Here is a 19183-nt window from a genome sequence, read left to right as displayed (position 1 = left end):
AGGGATTCAACCCTCTACCCCGGTAAGTCCTATGGGGAGTGCTCAGAGAGTATGGGGAATCAAACTGTCTTATTGTGGTGGTCCACTCCCTGTATGATCAGTGTCAGAGTTTGGCCCGCATTGCTGGCGATAAGTCTGACACGTTTCCAGTGAGGGTTGGACTCCGCTAAGGCTGCCCTTTGTCACCCATTCTCTTCATAACTTTAACGGACAGAATTTCGAGGCGCAGTCCGGGCGTTGAATGGATCCGGTTTGGTGGCTGCATGATTAGATCTCTGCTTTTTGCAGATGATGTGGTCCTGATGGCTTCATCTGGCCAGGATCTTCAGCTCTCACTGGATCGGTTCGCAGCCCAGTGTGAAGCGACTGGTATGGGACTAAGCACCTCCAAGTCAGAGTCCAAGGTTCTCGCCCGGAAAAGGGTGGAGTGCCATCTCCGGGTTGGGGAGGAGACCCTGCCCCTACTGGAGGGGTTTAAGCACCTCAAAGTCTTGTTCCCAAGTGAGGGAAGAGTGGATGGTGAGGTGGACAGGCGGATCGGTGCGGCGTTTTCAGTAATGCGGACACCGAATCGATCCGTTGTGGTGAAGGAGCTGAGCCGGAAGGCAAAGCTCTCAATTTACCGGTCGATCTACGTTCCCATCCTCACCTATGGTCATGAGCTTTGGGTTATGACCGAAAGGACAAGATCACGGGTAAAAGCGGCCGAAATTAGTTTCCTCCGCCGGGTGGCGGGGCTCTCCCTTAGAGATAGGGTGAAAAGCTCTGCCAGGAGCTCAAAGTAAAGCCGCTACTCCTCCACATGGAGAGGAGCCAGATGAGGTGGTTCGGGCATCTGGTCAGGATGCCACCCGAACACGTTTTTCAGGCAGGCCATGGGGAAGACCCAGGACACGTTGGGAAGACAATGTCTCCCGGCTGAACTGGGAACGCTTCGGGATCCCATCGGGACGAAAAGGCTGGAGAGAGGAAAGTCTGGGCTTCCCTGCTTAGGCTGCTGCCCCCACAGCCCCACCTCGGATAAGCGGAAGAAGATGGATGGATGGATGGTAAATCACCTCAACTGTATCAATTGAAAAGTAGCTCACCTGCAGGAAAGGTTTTGGCACCTCTGGTTTAAAGTAGTGAAGTGAAGTGAATTATATTTATATTGCGCTTTTCTCTAGTGACTCAAAGTGCTTTACATAGTGAAACCCAATATCTAAGTTACATTTAAAGCAGTGTGGGTGGCACTGGGAGCAGGTGGGTAAAGTGTCTTGCCCAAGGACACAACGGCAGTGACTAGGATGGCGGAAGCGGGAATTGAACCTGCAACCCTAAAGTTGCTGGCACGGCCACTCTACCAACCGAGCTATACCGCCCCAGTATCTTTTATTCATCTGCTTGGAGGGTGAACGCTTAAATGTTCCATTACTGGTTGTGAAATAAATAATACTCTCCTTCATGTTAATCTCCCCTTTGGACCACAACACTGTATCCACCTCAGCAGTTTTCTGCTTGTGTAATTTATTGACCGATGCAAAAAAAAAAACTCCTGGCACCTTTTCCTCTCTGGGTGTTAAAAATGGCGTGGTTAAAAGCTGGCCCACATATCCAAAATATATTTACATAGCTCCAACCAAACTAAAACGGCAACGAGTATATGAATAAATCCCACTGAGCAAATGTCACCAGACAAAGATCACAAGGGCGACGGAAGCGAGCTGTGAGGCTGAACAGTCGGATCTCGTCGCTGGAATGCGGTGAGAGGGCAGGGCTCTCCGTCTGAGAGGAATATGGCTATTGCTAAAGTTTTGTCGGTCAGGGTGCGGAGGGGAGGTTTGCAAACAAGTCCGGCCCTCAAACGTTCAAAAGCAGAGGAGCAAAGAATGAGCGACTCAAAAAAGATGCACCAAAATAGAAAGAGAAAAGGTAAGTGAGACTTGTCAAAAGACGATGACGGGACTCACGCTCGGTCTCCGGAATGGAGCTGCTGATGGAGGAGCTGGTGGAGGTGACGGTGCTCATGGAGGGGCTCATGCCGTAAGCGGGATACACCCCAGTCATTGCTGCGGTATGCGACACCCATGCCGCAGGGTCAATGGGTCGAATTGGCTCACCTGTAGAATTAAGTGCAGTTGGGTGAGAGGTATGACAAAACTAGATGGATTAAAAGAAATGATGAGAATAATCACTCACTTCTTGGCAGAGCAAAGCATCCCCGTGGGTTTGGATCCCAGCATTTGGCCACAGTCAGAGTAATGGGACTGGCAATACACGGATACATTTACACATATTGTCTTAAAACCCCAACGAGGATTCCTCAGATCTTACCCCGGCTTATGCACGATGTCCCTCAGCACTCGGACTGCGTCATCATTGCTCATGTTTTCAAAGTTGATGTCGTTCACCTGCAGGGAACCCCCCCAAAAAAAGCAGAGCTAAGTTTATCAGGGCGACACACTTTTGCAGATCTGTTCAGCAGTCTTCGCCAGGATTGTGAAGCCTGCTGAAGCAGACTGTGAGACCAATTAAAACAGGGATGTCAAACATGCGGCTGGCGGGCCTGACCAGGTTCGATCTGGCCCACGGGATAAATTTGCCAAGTGTAAAATTGAGCTGCATTTTTTTTAATGAAAGAAAATGCAGTTCTAAATGTGTCCACCGGATGTCGCAATAGCAATTCTGTTAGGCAAGCACATTGTATATTAAGCAAGAGTTACACGATAAAGCGGGGCTGTGACTCCTCCCCCGCGACCCGACGTAAAACAAGCAATTAAAATGCAGCATTGATATAGTTCTGTGAACATTATCGTCTTCTGGGAGAATTTCAAGAAAGTGAACAAAGTGAGATTTACTGCAATACTAAGTTTTTATTGTTGGTTTGTTGACATTGTTTACACATTGCACAGCTTTTATTAACCTATCACTACTCAGTGATGCCTGGAAGACAGGAAGCAACTCAACCCTTTTGAATGGTTTCTACTAAAAATGTCGATAAATGCTTTAAAATGTAATATCGGAAATGATTAGTATCGGTTTCAAAAAGTAAAATTAATGACTTTTTAAAACGCCGTTGTACAGAGCGGTACATATCCGGTAAAACACGGACGTAGGGAGCAGTACAGAGCAGTTGCGTCTTCCAGTCAGCAGCTCCTCCCTGCTCCCCTCTTCCCCACTCAACATAAGAGTTGATGACTGCAGGATGAAAGGTTTACTGGCGACGCTTGATGACCTCATCAAACCGCCGCCAGCGAAGCTTAACAACAAGAGTGTGTTGTTGCCGGTGCTGTAGCCGTGGCTAACAAGCCAGCTCGCTCGGTGACTGACAAAACGACACCATGTCCATGGTTTGGGATTATTTTAAAGTATGTCTGACGGATAAAAAACTGGCAATTTACAATGCAAAAAGTTGGTTATGCGTGGAGGAACCAAAACAAAACGTCTTCCCATAATACGAGCAATTTGATCTCCCATCTCTTCAAAAATGATAAGGAGATACACGATGAATACAAACGGAAGATAGACAGAAATAAAACACGGGAAAAAAGTAGTACCACACAGTTGTCGCTTAAAGACTCTGCGGAGGAAAAACAAAAATACAACAAAAACCACCCCAAGGCGACAGCCCACGTTGTGGTCAGGTACAACGCAGACAATATGGCAAACGCTACAGTGGCTAGTCTGCCCTGCATGGTGCACACTTTGCAGTTTGCCCTGTCTCAATGCAGCATTTCAGAAGCTCTGGCTGACTGCTAGGCCACTTCAAGCACTCACCACCAGCTTGCAGAACATTTGTGTTACTCATACAAATACGTTAGAGCAGGGCAGATTGAGCCCCGTTATACAGTATGCCAGGCAGTCTTGCACTAAAAGAGGACTATGCTATTGTTTACTTTATGACTCGAGTATACTCTGGACTGAATTTGTGTGCCTTCATTGTTTTTGTAGCTGTTGTTTTGAGGCATGTTAAAAAAATAATAATAAATACGGCAGTGCCATGTTGGCACTTTTTTCCATAACTTGAGTTGATTTATTTTGGAAAACCTTGTTGCATTGTTTAATGCATCCAACAAAATTAGGCATAATAATGTGTTAATTCCACGACCGTATATATCGGTATTGGTTGATATCGGAATCGGTAATTAAGAGTTGGAAAATATCGGAATATCGGCAAAAAAGCCATTATCAGACATCTCTAGTTTCTACCTCAGTTTGTAGACTTAGCACAGGATTAGCATGTGCAAAGGACAAATGAGGTGGTTGATATATGGAAGAGTTTTTATTTTTGCTTTATTGAAGTTTTTGTTAAATCTTAGATGGGCTGTGACTAAAAAAGTTGAATTACTTTGTAGATACACTGAGATGAAGTCCAAGTTCATTGTGGTCTTCATGGTAGTTTTAAAACTGCACCAATTTCATCCATCCATCCATTTCTACCGCTTATCCCTTTCAGGGACGCGGGGGGTGCTGGAGCCTATCCCAGTTGCATTCGGATAGGAAGGCGGGGTACACCCTGGACAAGTCGCTAGGGCCAACACAGATAGACAAACAACATTCACACACTAGGGACCATTTAATGTTGCCAATCAACCTATCCCCAGGTGCATGTCTTTGGAGAGGGGAGGGGCCTATCCCCAGGTGCATGTCTTTGGAGGTGGGAGGGGCCTATCCCCAGGTGCATGTCTTTGGAGGTGGGAGGGGCCTATCCCCGGGTGCAGGGTCTTTGGAGATGGGAGGGCCTATCCCCAGGTGCATGTCTTTGGAGGTGGGAGGGGCCTATCCCCAGGTGCATCTCATTGGAGGTGGGAGGGGCCTATCCCCAGGTGCATGTCTTCGGAGGTGGGAGGGGCCTATCCCCAGGTGCATGTCTTTGGAGATGGGAGGAGCCTATCCCCAGGCGAATGTCTTTAGAAGTGGGAGGGGCCTATCCCCAGGTGCATGTTTTTGGAGGTGGGAGGGGCCTATCCCCGGGTGCATGTTTTTGGAGGTGGGAGGGGCCTATCCCCAGGTGCATGTCTTTAGAAGTGGGAGTGGCCTATCCCCAGGTGCATGTATTTGGAGGTGGGAGGGGCCTATCCCCAGGTGCATGTTTTTGGAGGTGGGAGGGGCCTATCCCCAGGTGCATGTCTTTGGAGGTGGGGCCTATCACCAAGTGCATGTTTTTGGAGATGGGAGGGACCTATCCCCAGGTGCATGTCTTTGGAGATGGGAGGGGCCTGTCCCCAGGTGCATGTTTTTGGAGATGGGAGGGACCTATCCCCAGGTGCAGGTTTTTGGAGGTGGGAGGGGCCTATCCCCAGGTGCATGTCTTTGGAGATGGGAGGAGCCTATTCCCCGGATGCATGTCTTTGAAGGTGGGAGGGGCCTATCCCCAGGTGCATGTTTTTGGAGGTGGGGCCTATCCCCAGGTGCATGTCTTTGGAGATGGGAGGGGCCTATCCCCAGGTGCATGTCTTTGGAGGTGGGAGGAAGCCGGAGTACCCAACATGCAAACTCCACACAGAAAAATCCCGAGCGCAGGATCGAACTCAGGACCTTCGTATTGTGAGGCAGACGCACTAAGCCCTCCTCCACCGTGCTGCCCACTGCACCAATTGTTTCTCTAAATCGTCAACGAACTTAAAGGGTTTTGTCAAGAGGATTATTTGGGATGTGTACATTTTCAGAATCTGCTCGTTCTATTTTGGGCCGAAGTAAAGCAAAGAGAACAATCTGAAGTTGTCGCAGTTGTATTTTTAAGTTATCATCCCATAATTTTACCCGTCCGGCCCCACGTGGGAATACATTTTCCTCCATGCGACCCCTGGGCTAAAATGAGTTTGAAACCCCTGTTCTAAAGGCTCAGGAAAGCTTTGCAGTAAATTAGTTGAAGACCTTCCATTATTGAACTTTTTCAATATATTTTAATTTTCCGAGAGCCTGAATTTATGGTTTTAATTATTGGGAATCCATAAATATTAAAATTGCACGAAAAAGCTTGCAGTATTTCACTCAGTGTGTAATGAAGCTATATAAATAATGACTTTCACCTGACAAAATAGAGTATTTTACAAGACACTAAACTTAAGTGTTTTGAGATAATAGCGGTCTCTCAGCTGTCATGCTTTAAGTTGCAAGCAAAAATCAGCGCTACTATCACCTCTGCCATTAGTTGGTGTAACAAATGTCACAGTGAACCCCGTGAGATACGACTACTTGCATTAGCTTATGGAGATCAAATGGACAAAACTTTGTTTTTATCCCCAACCATGAGGAGGAGGAAAGTGAGTGTGAAGGACGGTGATGTGAACAAAAAGCGGATGATATTCATTGAATTAAAAAAAAAAGAAATCATCAAAAACATGACGGCGTCACTGACTTGGTGAAGCAAATGGAGCATATCACTGCTTCTCTGCAACAAACTGAAGCTGAGTGAGTCGAACGCCAGCCAAGAATGTTAAAATAACATCGATAAACGGCGGATATTTACTCATGAAAATATGGCAAAACTGCTGGTAATGTGCTTAACAGAAAAATAAATACTGCAGAAGGTACATTATTGTACATTACATTTCTTAAACTACATTCTATTGCATTGTTTTTATTAGAGATGTCCGATAATGGCTTTTTTGCCGATATCCGATATTGTCCAACTCTTCATTACCGATTCCGATATCAACCGATACAGATATATACAGTCGTGGAATTAACACATTTTAATGCCTAATTTTGTTGTGTTGCCCCGCTGGATGCATTAAACAATGTAACAAGGTTTTCCAAAATAAATCAACTCAAGTTAAGGAAAAAAAATGCCAACATGGCACTGCCATATTTATTATTGAAGTCAGAAAGTGCATTATTTTTTTTAACATGCCTCAAAACAGCAGCTTGGAATTTGGGACATGCTCTCCCTGAGAGAGCATGAGGAGGTAGAGGTGGGCGGGGGGGGGTGGGGGGGGGTATATTGTAGCGTCCCAGACGAGTTAGTGCTGCTAGGGGTTCTGGGTTTTTGTTCTGTTGTATTTATGTTGTGTTACGGTGCGGATGTTCTCCCAAAATGTGTTTGTCATTGTTTGGTGTGGGTTCACAGTGTGGCGCATATTTGTAACAGTGTTAAAGTTGTTTATACGGCCAGCCTCAGTGTGACCTGTATGGCTGTTGACCAAGTATGCCTTGCATTCGATTGTGTCTGTAAAAAGCCGTAGATACTATGTGACTGGGCCTGCACGCAAAGGCAGCGCCTTCAAGGTTTACTGCCGCTCTGTACTTCTACCTACGTTCGTGTACACAGCGGCGTTTTACTTTAATTTTACTTTTTGAAACCGATATTACATTTTAAAGCATTTATCGGCCGATAATATCGGCAGTCCGATATTATCGGACATCTCTAATTTTGAGTTAAGCGCTCCATCTCACAACCAATTAAGCTTGTGACTTGAGGTACTACTGTATTAATTTTTTTTTAGATTTACCTATTATTCAACACAAACCGTTTCAATCAATCAGTCAAAGTTTAGTTATATAGCACAGGAGTGTCTCAAAGGGCTGCACAAGCCACGACGACATCCTCGCCTCAGATCCCACATCAGGGCAAGGAAAAACTCAATCCAATGAGATGACAATGAGGAAAATCTTGGAGGAGACCGCAAATGCGACCGGTGTAATGAACGTTGAGTGGATCTAGCATAATAGTTTAAAGCTAAACTTCTACTGTTCTGGGTGCACCGGCGAAAAGTCTGGCAGCTGCATTTTGTACCGTCTGAAGTCTCTTGAGCGATGAATTGTTGAAGAGAATGAAGAGAGACTTGCAATAGTCAATACCAGATGAAATAATCATTTCCAGGTTCAATTTTGAGAGCAAATTTCTCACTTTAGAAATATTTCTGAGGTGGTGTTTTCTTAATACCAATATTATGGTACTGGTACCAAAATGTATTTCGATACTTTTCAAAATAAAGGGGACCACAACAAATTGCATTATTGTCTTTGTTTTAGGAAAAAAATCTTAGGGTACATGAAACATATGTTTCTTATTGCAATGTAGTCCTTAAATACAATAGTGAACATACTAGACAACTTGTCTTTTAGTAGTAAGTAAACAATGACTCCTAATTAGTCTGCTGACATATGCCATACTTGCCAACCCTCCCGGATTTTCCTGAAAGACTCACGAAATTCAGCGCCTCTCCCGAAAACCTCCCGGAAAAAATTTTCTCCCGAAAATCTTCCGAAATTCAGCTGGAGCTGGAAGCCACGCCCCCTCCAGCTCAAACCTGCACAGTTCGAAGCTTGAAAATGAGGATTGCAGGCGGATCTGACGGCATTTAAAGTCATTTTTAAAGACGACTGCTAATCCTCCTCCTTTTCGACCGGACGACCGCGGAGAATTAAAGTAGGAATACTCCGGAGGCAGAAGTTCATTAAGAGAGGCGGACTCACCGGCTCTCAGCCATGTTTCCGTCACACAGAGGAAGTCAAGTCCGCCGCCCGCGGGAAGTAAAGAAATCCTTCAGGATGAACACTTTGTTTGTCAAAGATTTTGCGTTCAAAAGACCGAACCTGGCAGGGGCCAGCACATCCAAGGGCGCAGCTAATCCAGGTCGGGCCCGACACACAGCCCGCAGGTGGCAGGGGAGAGGAGACGAACGTTATAAAGCACATACTGGCGCCATCTTCTGGAAATTCGGAAGTGACGTTCTCAAAGAGTGAAAGGTAAGTGTTTTTTTTTTTAGTAACCAGCAAGCGCATTACAGTTAGTAGAACAACTGTGTTTTTATTACTGTGTATTTGATAGGTGCCGTCTGAAATTCAACTATTTATTTTATTTCTATGTATATAATAAAATAAATATATATAGCTAAAATTTCGTACATATACAGCTAACATAAAAATATTGGCTGTAAATATACTGTCCTTTTAACCACGCCCCTTGCCCCAACCACGCCCCAAACCACCCGCAACCACGCCCCCCAACCCCTGAAATCAGAGGTCTCGAGGTTGGCAAGTATGACATATTCAGTAACATGTCATTTATCTACCTATTATTTTGTTAACATTATAAAGGACTTGCTGTAAAAACAATTAATCTACTTGTTTATTTATTGTTAATATCTGCCTACTTTCTCTTTCAACGTGTTCTATCTACACTTCTGTTAAAATGTAATAATCACTTATTCTTCTCTTCTTTGATACTTTACATTAGTTTTGAATGATACCACACATTTAGGTATCGGTCCAATGATACCAAGTAGTTACAGGATCATACATTGGTCATATTCAAAGTCCTCATGTGTCCAGCGACAGATTTACTGACTTTATAAACATTATAGCATTTAAGTCTCACCTTAAAACTCATCTGTATACTCTAGCCTTTAAATAGACTTCCTTTTTAGACCAGTTGATCTGCCGCTTCTTTTCTTTTTTCTCCTATGTCCCCCCCTCCCTTGTGGAGGGGGTCCGGTCCGATGACCATGGATGAAGTACTGGCTGTCCAGAGTCGAGACCCAGGACGGACCGCTCGTCGGGACCCAGGATGGACCGCTCGCCTGTATCGGTTGGGGACATCTCTACGCTGCTGATCCGCCTCCGCTTGGGATGGTTTCCTGTGGACGGGACTCACGCTGCTGTCTTGGATCCGCTTTGAACTGAACTCTCGCGGCTGTGTTGGAGCCACTATGGATTGAACTTTCACAGTATCATGTTAGACCCGCTCGACATCCATTGCTTTCGGTCCCCTAGAGTGGGGGGGTTGCCCACATCTGAGGTCCTCTCCAAGGTTTCTCATAGTCAGCATTGTCACTGGCGTCCCACTGGATGTGAATTCTCCCTGCCCACTGGGTGTGAGTTTTCCTTGCCCTTTTGTGGGTTCTTCCGAGGATGTCGTAGTCGTAATGGTTTGTACAGTCCTTTGAGACATTTGTGATTTAGGGCTATATAAATAAACATTGATTGATTGATTGATTATATGATTTTGAAAAGAAACGAAAAAAGATTTTGTGATACTAAAAAAATATCAATGTAATCATAGTGGTATCGACTAAAAACGCTCTTGTACTTGGTATCATTACAGTGGATGTTAAGTGTAGATCCACCCATGGCGTTTTTTAACATTCAGGTACTATGTGAGCTACGGTGTGTAGCGAAACATGTTTAGCTATTCCTCGTCCTCCAGGGGTAATGATACATGTAAGAAACTTACATTATTTGTCGCCATGGAGGCCAGGATTAGTGATTTAGAAGTAGCTAAAACACTGCCGATTGCGGCTGGACGCTAGCCGCTAACTAGCTAGCCATGTCTTAAAGCACCTCTTCCTGAGGATGTTTCATTGTCATAACTTCACCTTTATCTTTACTTTTTAAGCCAAACTTCGTCCATCCTCTCTCGTCTGTCTCCACACTGTCTGCTTGCAAGTACTCGGTGTGTGTGCGCTGCCGAACACGCTCCTCTGCTCGTAAACCAGCAGTGTCACGACTACACTGACGGCAGGGTTTTTTAAGAGGCGGTATAATACCAAATATGATTCATTAGTATTGTGGTACTATATTAATACCGGTAATACCCTATTCTGAGGTAATAAGAACACTTTTTGGTCAGATGACGACAGTCGTCGGCGATCACTGGAAACGAGCATGATTGTCCTCCTGTGGGTGGGATTGCCTTCGGGAGAACACCTGTGTGTGGAGTCTTTTCAAGTGGGTAAACTGGTGCACAGACAGTACTCACACTGTCACAATGGCATGGAGGCCATTACAATTGGGGGCCCATCTTTGCTGCAGCCTTCTTCCGCCGTTGTGGAGCTTCTAAGCAACCATCGTCCGACCACTCCGCCGTTGAGTTTTTTTTCAGTGAGGGAGACGCGCAGACTCCAACGTCACTTCGTCCGGTGACAAGAAAAACCCAGGACGACCGGCAGCTCCTCACAGCTGCAGGAGGCTGCCGGAGCTCCGGTCTGTCGGAGGACCGCCTACGGTGTGCCTATCAGCACTTTTTCTCTCAGGGTGTGCTCCCCTTGCCTTTTGTCTTCCCAGACTAACCCACAAGGCAGCGGGCACAGTGTCTCTCCAAAGACCGTGACTGACAGAGGTGGGTAGAGTAGCCAGAAATTGTACCCAAGTCAGAGTACTGTCACTTTAGCGATGTATTACTCAAGTAAAAGTAAGGAGTAGTCAACCAAATATTTACTTGAGTAAAAGTAAAAGGTATGTTGTGAAAAAACTACTCAAGTACTGAGTAACTGATAAGTAACGTGTTCGTTTAATGATAACGGCAACAAGTAATGCACAAAAACATAAAAATAGCAATGAACAAATTCAGAGCCAGGAATATCTCTTAAGCAACTAAAACAATAATATATATTAAATAATATATACTTGGTTTTACACTGTATTGAAAAAAAATTTGAAACCTCATTATACTATAGGCTAAGTTTTATATTCATAAATGTAAGTTTCTCAATTCCCGACCTATTTTTTGTGCCTTTAAAAAAGATTTAGAACTCTACATTAAAACACTCTACCTATAAAAACCAAACAGCTGTGAAAACAATGATCCTGTGTTCCAAATTTAAGTTATTTACTGAGATTGAGTGAGCCTATGGCTTTGCACTTTGTTTATTTTATATATATATCTATTTTTTCATTCTATTTTAGTTACTTTGAATTTACAACCCCCTGGAGCTTTTTTGTACGTTTCTTTTACTGTTTTGTACTTTGATTATTATTTTGAACTGTTTGTAAATGTTCAAATTTATAAATAAATGTTTATAAATATATATATATTTTTTAAAAAGTGTGCAGTTGATCATGTGACCGCCTGGCTCTGTTTGATTGGTAAAACGAAGTCAAACGTCACCAGTGACTGCATTTGATTGGTGAAACGCAGGTCTGTTGAAGGTCTGTCTGACAAACCAAAACAAACAAAGCGTGCATTAATAGATCGATACAAATCAGTAGCGAGCTGAATGTAGATAAATGGAGCGGAGTAAAAGTAGCGTTTCTTTTCTATAACTATACTCAAATAAAAGTAAAGGTATGTTGCATAAAAACTACTCTCAGAAGTACAATTTATCCCAAAAGTTACTCAAGTAGATGTAACAGAGTAAATGTAGCGCGTTACTACCCACCTCTGGTGACTGATCCAACACAACCCCCCCCCCATAACTGACCCTTACAGTGACAGCTAATTGTGGATTGCTTATGACAATATTTATCTGTAGTTTGAGATGGACATCTCTAGTCTCCGTGCCCATATTTGTTTGATGAAGCACTCGCTGGGGAAGCAATTGCACAAAAACGCAAGCGTCAGCAAAAATGAAACCGGAGAGCGAACATTAACAAAGCCCCACACCGCAGAAGCTGAAATCATTAGTGGCCGGGGTTGGAAAACCAAGGGAAAAAAGTAACAACCTTAACTCATCAGTTGAGGAGTAGCTCCCGTACGCCTGCTCTCAAACGTGATGTGCATCGGGCCCACACGCACATTCCTCAAGTCCCACGCATTTTGACATTCCCCCTGTGCATTTGTGCAACAAACAACCCCGCACACCTGCAACAGCATGTCTCCGGGCTCGATGCGTCCGTCCGCAGCCACCGCCCCGCCTTTCATTATGGAGCCAATGTAGATTCCTCCGTCTCCTCTCTCGTTACTTTGGCCCACGATGCTGATGCCCAAGAAGTTGTATTTCTCTGAGAGCACACAAGAAAATAAACATTGCAGAGACAGCGTATGTTATGTTGCAGTATAACCGCCATCAAATAAACAAACGTCAGGTGTCCATTTTGTCTTTGAAGTGAAGTGAAGTGAATTATATTTATATAGCGCTTTTCTCAAGTGACTCAAAGCGCTTTACATAGTGACACCCAATATCTAAGTTACATTTAAACCAGTGTGGGTGGCACTGGGAGCAGGTGGGTAAAGTGTCTTGCCCAAGGACACAACGGCAGTGACTAGTATGGCACAAGCGGGAATCGAACCTGCAACCCTCAAGTTGCTGGCACGGCCACTCTACCAACCGAGCTATGCCGGTGTAGTGGAAACTTTCTGTCCTAAGGTTACCTCCAAACTAAATGCATTGGGAGGGACACGACATGTGAGGTCAAGTCACCCTGAACATTGGACAGTTACATAAGTTGTTATGATACAAATCAGGCCATCATGGAGCGTATAAATAAGAAAGGGAAGACCAAGCCTGATGAGGGTGCACCATATTTCGTCTCCAAAGACACTGTCTGTTTTCATATCGATTCAATCCAACTTTGTACTATCTGATTGTGAGTAATTAAAACTGTTGTAAGAAACTCTCTATTGTTCCTGTGTAAGATTCAGACTTTTCGACCACGTAAAATTGGCATCCCCGACATTTCCACTCCATTTTCAGTGCACACTGACTTACCCATGTTGAGCGTCACTGTGATTATGTTGAGAGACATGGTGGAGTCTGTGATGCTGCTGAATGACGACGACTGCACAAGAGAAGCAAAATATGAGGCGCGGAGGCCAAGGAATTCTATTACTGGAGTTGTAAGAGCATGCATGAGAGTTGGTCTTACCCGGTCCAGATTGGAGGCCTTGGGTTTCCGCCGACGGCGCCGGTGTCGTCTCATTAAGCGAGAGGAGCTCTGTTCTGTTGAGCTACTGAATCTGGGTAATCGGGAGAAGCAAATAATGTGTTAAAACTGCCAACAAGTAATGAAAATATAATTACAGCTATCTCCGGATATAAATTAGTTTTAATGATGTCGACAAACACAATTGACAAATGAGTCAGCAATGGTTATGTGCGATAACTCCAATTTTCTTTCTGAACCGATACCAAGTAAGGTTCAGGCCGGTATCAGCGATCCGATACAGATGCATTCCGCAAATATACCTAATTTGACTGCTAACATTTAGAAAGTTGTGTATTTTCAAATAACATGCATCTGAAAAGACAACAGTAAAAATTTAAAAAAATCGGCATATAATGACAAAAAACTTTTTTTTTACTAATCAATAATTATAATATACTTAGTCAACTATAACAACATTTTGTGTTTAACATAATTATTCATTTAAAAAAATGTATTTGAAATATATCAAAATAGCTCCTCTATACTAGACATTTCCGTATGCAGTCCTTGGTGGAAAAAGTTTAGACACCCCTAATCTAAAATATTGTAAGCTCTCAAAATAATTGAATATACTTAAAATATACACAAAGTTCAATTACTTAATTAAACAGTAAAACAATACCAATTTATGAATGAATTGGGAAAAATTACAAAAACAATAATAAACAGTTAAATGTGTAAATGAACATTAATATTTTCATTGAGGCAACTCATACAACTCAATTATGCAGTTACACTATCATATTTTTTTTTTAAATCTATTCTTATATGTTAAATAGCAGTAAAACTGTAAGAACAAAAAAATCTCTATATAAGCAGAAAAAGCTGAAATGTTTGAACTCACAATTAATATGCTTAGTCACCTTTAAACAAAAAAATATCAATATGGCCCCTCGTACTTTGACTTTTCAGTATGCGACTTTGTGGAAAAAGTTTGGACACCACTAATGTAAAATATTGGAAGCTTTCAAAATAATAATAAAATATACACAACATTTAATCAGTTAATTAAACAATAAAATAACACTGACTTATGAATGAATTAGAAAAACTACATTAATTATAAACAGAGTTAAAAGTGTAAATGAACATTATTATTTTCATTCAGCCAGACGTTTTAACACACAAGGTTATGCAGTCACACAATCATATTTTCTATTCTATTCCTACATGTAAAATAACGTTAAAAATGTAAGAAAAAAAGAGCAAAAGCGGTATTTAATTCAAGTTAAAGTAGCCCTTATTGTCACACACGCTAGGTGTGGTGAAATTAATCCTCTGCATTTGACCCATCCCCATGTTCACCCCAGGGAGGCGAGAGGAGCAGTGAGCAGCAGCGGTGGCCGCGCTCGGGAATCATTAGGTGATTTTACCCCTAATTCCAACACTTGATGCTGAGTGCCAAGCAGGGAGGTAATGGCTCCCATTTTTATAGTCTTTGGTATGACTCGGCCGGGGTTTGAACTCACGACCTTCCAGTCTCAGGACGCACACTCTAACCCAGGGGCGCTCACACTTTTTCTGCAGGTGAGCTACTTTTCAATTGACCAAGTCGAGGAGATCTACCTCATTCCTATTCATAATTTATATTTATTTATTTATGAAAGAGACATTTTTGTTAACAAGTTAATGGTGTTTAATGATAATACAAGCATGTTTAACACACATAGATTCCTTTCTTTCATGAAGACAAGAATATAAGTTGGTGTATTTGATTCTGATGACTTGCATTGATTGGAATTAGACAGTGGTGCTGATAACGTCCGCATTTTCAAATGGAGGAAAAAAAAAGTCCTCCTTTCTGTCCAATACCACATGAAAGTGGTTGGATTTGGCATCTCATTTGTCCAACTTGCATACTCGTTTTTAAACACTTTGTTATGAGAGTAGCATATGTGTGTGGCCCTTTAATGTCTGGCAGCAGGTGAGTGACGTCAGTGAGTGTGCGGGTGGGCAAGCAAGTGAGAAAGCGGTCGCTGAGGGCGGGGGAGAAATACATTGGCATCAAACTCCGTAGCTTGCTAGCTTGTGCACGCTAGCTTTCTGAGACTTATTTTGTTAGCACAGGCAGGATGAAACAGGTCTTTTATGGTGAAAACAGGAACTGTGCAGTCGGTCTTTAGAGTTTTGACAGTAGGTACGGAGTCTATAGAAATAAAATGTGTTTCTCTGCGTCCGCCCTGTTAGTGTTTTTTTCTTAAATATGAGCTCGCAGCAGCCAGCGTCATCTCACAAGATCCTCGGGTGCCGAGAATGTCAAACAACTGACGAAAGTGAAGTCTTGGTATGATTGATGATTGCTCATTTTTATGTCTATTTTTTAATGCCTGTCTTGAGATCGACTGACACACCCTCCGAGATCGACCAGTCGATCGCGATCGGCGTAATGCCCACCCCTGCTCTAACCACTAGGCCACTGTGCAGGTCAGACAGAAATCCCAATTCTTAAGAGTGTGACAAAAGAAGAAATAATCAAAATTGTAAATCCAAGACCTGGACCGACTGTCATGGAATAGATATGGTCATGATAAAAAAAAGGTTATAGAATACATTTCAGAACCTCTGACTGAGGAGGTTAATAAGAACAAGTTGAAATGTTTGAAATAACAATTAATAATAGAATTAGCTGACAAAGTTTTGACTTTAAATACACCAACGTTTTTTAATTAAAAAATATAAACATGGCCCCACATACTTTGACTTTTCTGTATGTGGCCATTGGTGGAAAATGCTTGGACACCCCTGAACGTAAGTATTAAAAAGTATCGAAATTTTGTTTTCCATCCATCCATCCATTTTCTTCCGCTTACCCGAGGCGGGGTCACGGAGGCAGCAGCCTAAGCAGGGAAGCCCAGACTTCCCTCTCCCCAGCTCTTCCGAGGCGTTCCCAGGCCAACCGGGAGACAGAGTTTTCCCAACATGTCCTGGGTCTTCCCCGTGGCCTCCTACCTGTTGGACGTGCCCTAAACCCCTCCCTAGGGAGGCATCCTGAGCAGAACCACCTCATCTGGCTCCTCTCCATGTGGAGGAGCAGCGGCTTTACTTTGAGCTCCCCCCGGAGGACAGAGCTTCTGAGTTTCATCTCAGAGAGATGAAACTCATTTCGGCCGCTTATACCCATGATCTTATCCTTTTGGTCATAACCCAAAGCTCATGACCATAGGTGAGGATGGGAACGTAGATCGACTGGTAAATTGAGAGCTTTGCCTTCCGGCTCAGCTCCTTCTTCACCACAACGGATCGAAACATCGTCCGCATTACTGAAGACGCCGCACTGATCCGCCTGTCCATCTCACCATCTACTCTTCTCTCACTCGTGAACAAGACCCTGAGGTTCGTGAACTCCTCCACGTGGGGCAGGGTCTCCTCCCCAACCTGGAGATGGCACTCCACCCTTTTCCGGGCGAGAACCATGGACTCGGACTTGGAGGTGCTGATTCTCATCATAGTCGCTTCAGACTCGGCTGCGAACTGATCCAGTGAGAGCTGAAGATCCTGGCCAGTTGAAGCCATCAGGACCACATCATCTGCAAAATAGCAGACACCTAATCCTGCAGCCACCAAACCGGATCCCCTCAACGCCCGGACTTTGCCTAGAAATTCTGTCCATAAAAGTTATGAACAGAATGGGTGACAAAGGGCAGCCTTGGCGGAGCCAACCCTCATTGGAAACAGGTCCGACTTACCAACGGGAATGCGGACCAAGCTCTGACACTGATGAGAGATGAGAGAGATCTGGTAGTTTTAAATCAAATGTTTCTATAAATAATCCATTAGTGTGTTCTCGGGGTCCTGTGTTATTTATCAGTCTGATGGCCCTTTTTTGCATTATGAATAGTGGTTGGATGTTCGTCCTATATGTATTTCCCCAAACTTCTAGACAGTAACTCAAATATGGTAAAACAAGTGTACAATAAAGAGTGTGTAACTCAAATATGGTAAAACAAGTGTACAATAAAGAGTGTGTAACTCAAATATGGTAAAACAAGTGTACAATAAAGAGTGTGTAACTCAAATATGGTAAAACAAGTGTACAATAAAGAGTGTGTAATGTTTTTGGATTAAGAATGTGCCTTGTTTTACCCAGGACAGCAATACTTCTCACCAACTTCCCTTTGATGTACGTAATGTGTGACTTCCAGCAGATCCTGTGGTCCAAGATCCATCCATCCATCCATTTTCTACCGCTTATTCCCTTTCGGGGTCGCGGGGGGCGCTGGCGCCAATCTCAGCTACAATCGGGCGGAAGGCAGGGTACACCCTGGACAAGTCGCCACCTCATCGCAGGGCCAACACAGATAGACAGACAACATTCACACTTACATTCACACACTAGGGCCAATTTAGTGTTGCCAATCAACCTATCCCCAGGTGCATGGCTTTGGAAGTGGGAGGAAGCCGGAGTACCCGGAGGGAACCCACGCATTCACGGGGAGAACATGCAAACTCCACACAGAAAGATCCCGAGCCTGGATTTGAACCCAGGACTGCAGGAACTTCGTATTGTGAGGCAGACGCACTAACCCCTCTGCCAAGATCACACCCAAAAATTTGATTTTGTTTACTCTTTCTATACTAACATTGTCTATATATAATTTTACATCTATATAATTTCTCTTATTTCCAAATAACATAAAGTTAGTTTTATTTAGGTTTAATGATAATTTATTAGCATCAAACCATTTTTTTAGTTTACACATCTCCATACAGGGAGCGGACCGCCACAATTGTTTTGAGAATGGATAAAAAAAAGCGCATAAAGATCTGGTATCGGTATTTCCGTATCGATCCGCAAATGTCCATAAAAAGTTACACGGGGCATCTGACCTGCTGGTTGCGTCGTCGTCCTCTGAATCAAAGCAGGAAGTGGACTCCAGCTCGCTGCTCATGAAAGAAGAGCAGCTGTCGAACTCTGCGACGCCACGCCCCGCTGCCCGGGAGGACAAACCGTTCTGCTTCCCACCTGCGGCAGAAAAGCCAAGCGTCAAGTGGTAGCACATTAACACGAGGCTCATATTTCTCCACACTTCCTGACCGTGGTCGCCGTGTTTCCGCCTGGGCCGCTCTTTCTCCCGCTCTCTTCTCTGCGACATCACCGAGCCGGTCTCGGTGTCGTTGTCCAAACTGTTCCGCGCGCTCGCTGCTTTCCCGCTACAGATGGTGACAGTGAAGAAATATTATGGTAGTACTTGCATTGTGTCAATATCATCATTCATTACACAACTATTATAACCAAAAACTGCAAACTACAGAATTGACAGTGGTTTGAAGGAGTCATATTATGATTGTTTTTCTACATTTAAAACACTTCCTTGTAGTCTACATAACATGTAACCGTGTTTTTTTTTAAAATGGTTACCTTTCACATGTAAACCGATACCGCAACAATTCCCCGGGAATCGATATCTGTAAAGTACCAATTTTCTGTACTTTTGTTGTGTTGAATATGAATTGTTTTGGATAATAAAGAGTACATTTTTATCGGAACATTTAAAAATGAGCTGTTCGATAATGGATTTTTTGCCGATATAATAAATGGGTTGTACTTGTATAGCGCTTTTCTACCTTCAAGGTACTCAAAGCGCTTTGACACTACTTCCACATTTACCCATTC

At 43.6% G+C, this 19183-nt stretch overlaps 1 protein-coding gene across 1 annotated transcript in view; it reads right to left on the bottom strand.

Moving 5' to 3' along the window:
* The window catches only part of LOC133568038 (segment polarity protein dishevelled homolog DVL-3-like), a 38758-nt gene extending 20012 nt beyond the window's left edge, over positions 1–18746 (bottom strand). The window contains exons 1-8 of the mRNA XM_061919745.1: positions 18605–18746; positions 18397–18532; positions 13510–13600; positions 13353–13422; positions 12506–12645; positions 2314–2390; positions 2179–2246; positions 1950–2099 (exon numbers count right to left, since the gene is read on the bottom strand). Coding sequence (XP_061775729.1) covers positions 1950–2099; positions 2179–2246; positions 2314–2390; positions 12506–12645; positions 13353–13422; positions 13510–13600; positions 18397–18532; positions 18605–18662 — 790 coding nt within the window. The 5' untranslated portion in view covers positions 18663–18746. The remainder of the gene's footprint in view (positions 1–1949; positions 2100–2178; positions 2247–2313; positions 2391–12505; positions 12646–13352; positions 13423–13509; positions 13601–18396; positions 18533–18604) is intronic.
* Positions 18747–19183: the final 437 nt, after the last annotated feature.

Source organism: Nerophis ophidion, linkage group LG14 (genome assembly GCF_033978795.1).
Source record: "Nerophis ophidion isolate RoL-2023_Sa linkage group LG14, RoL_Noph_v1.0, whole genome shotgun sequence".
NCBI lineage: Eukaryota > Metazoa > Chordata > Actinopteri > Syngnathiformes > Syngnathidae > Nerophis > Nerophis ophidion.
The sequence above is the reverse complement of the archived record's forward strand: the minus strand, read 5'-3'. Positions and strand labels throughout refer to the sequence as shown.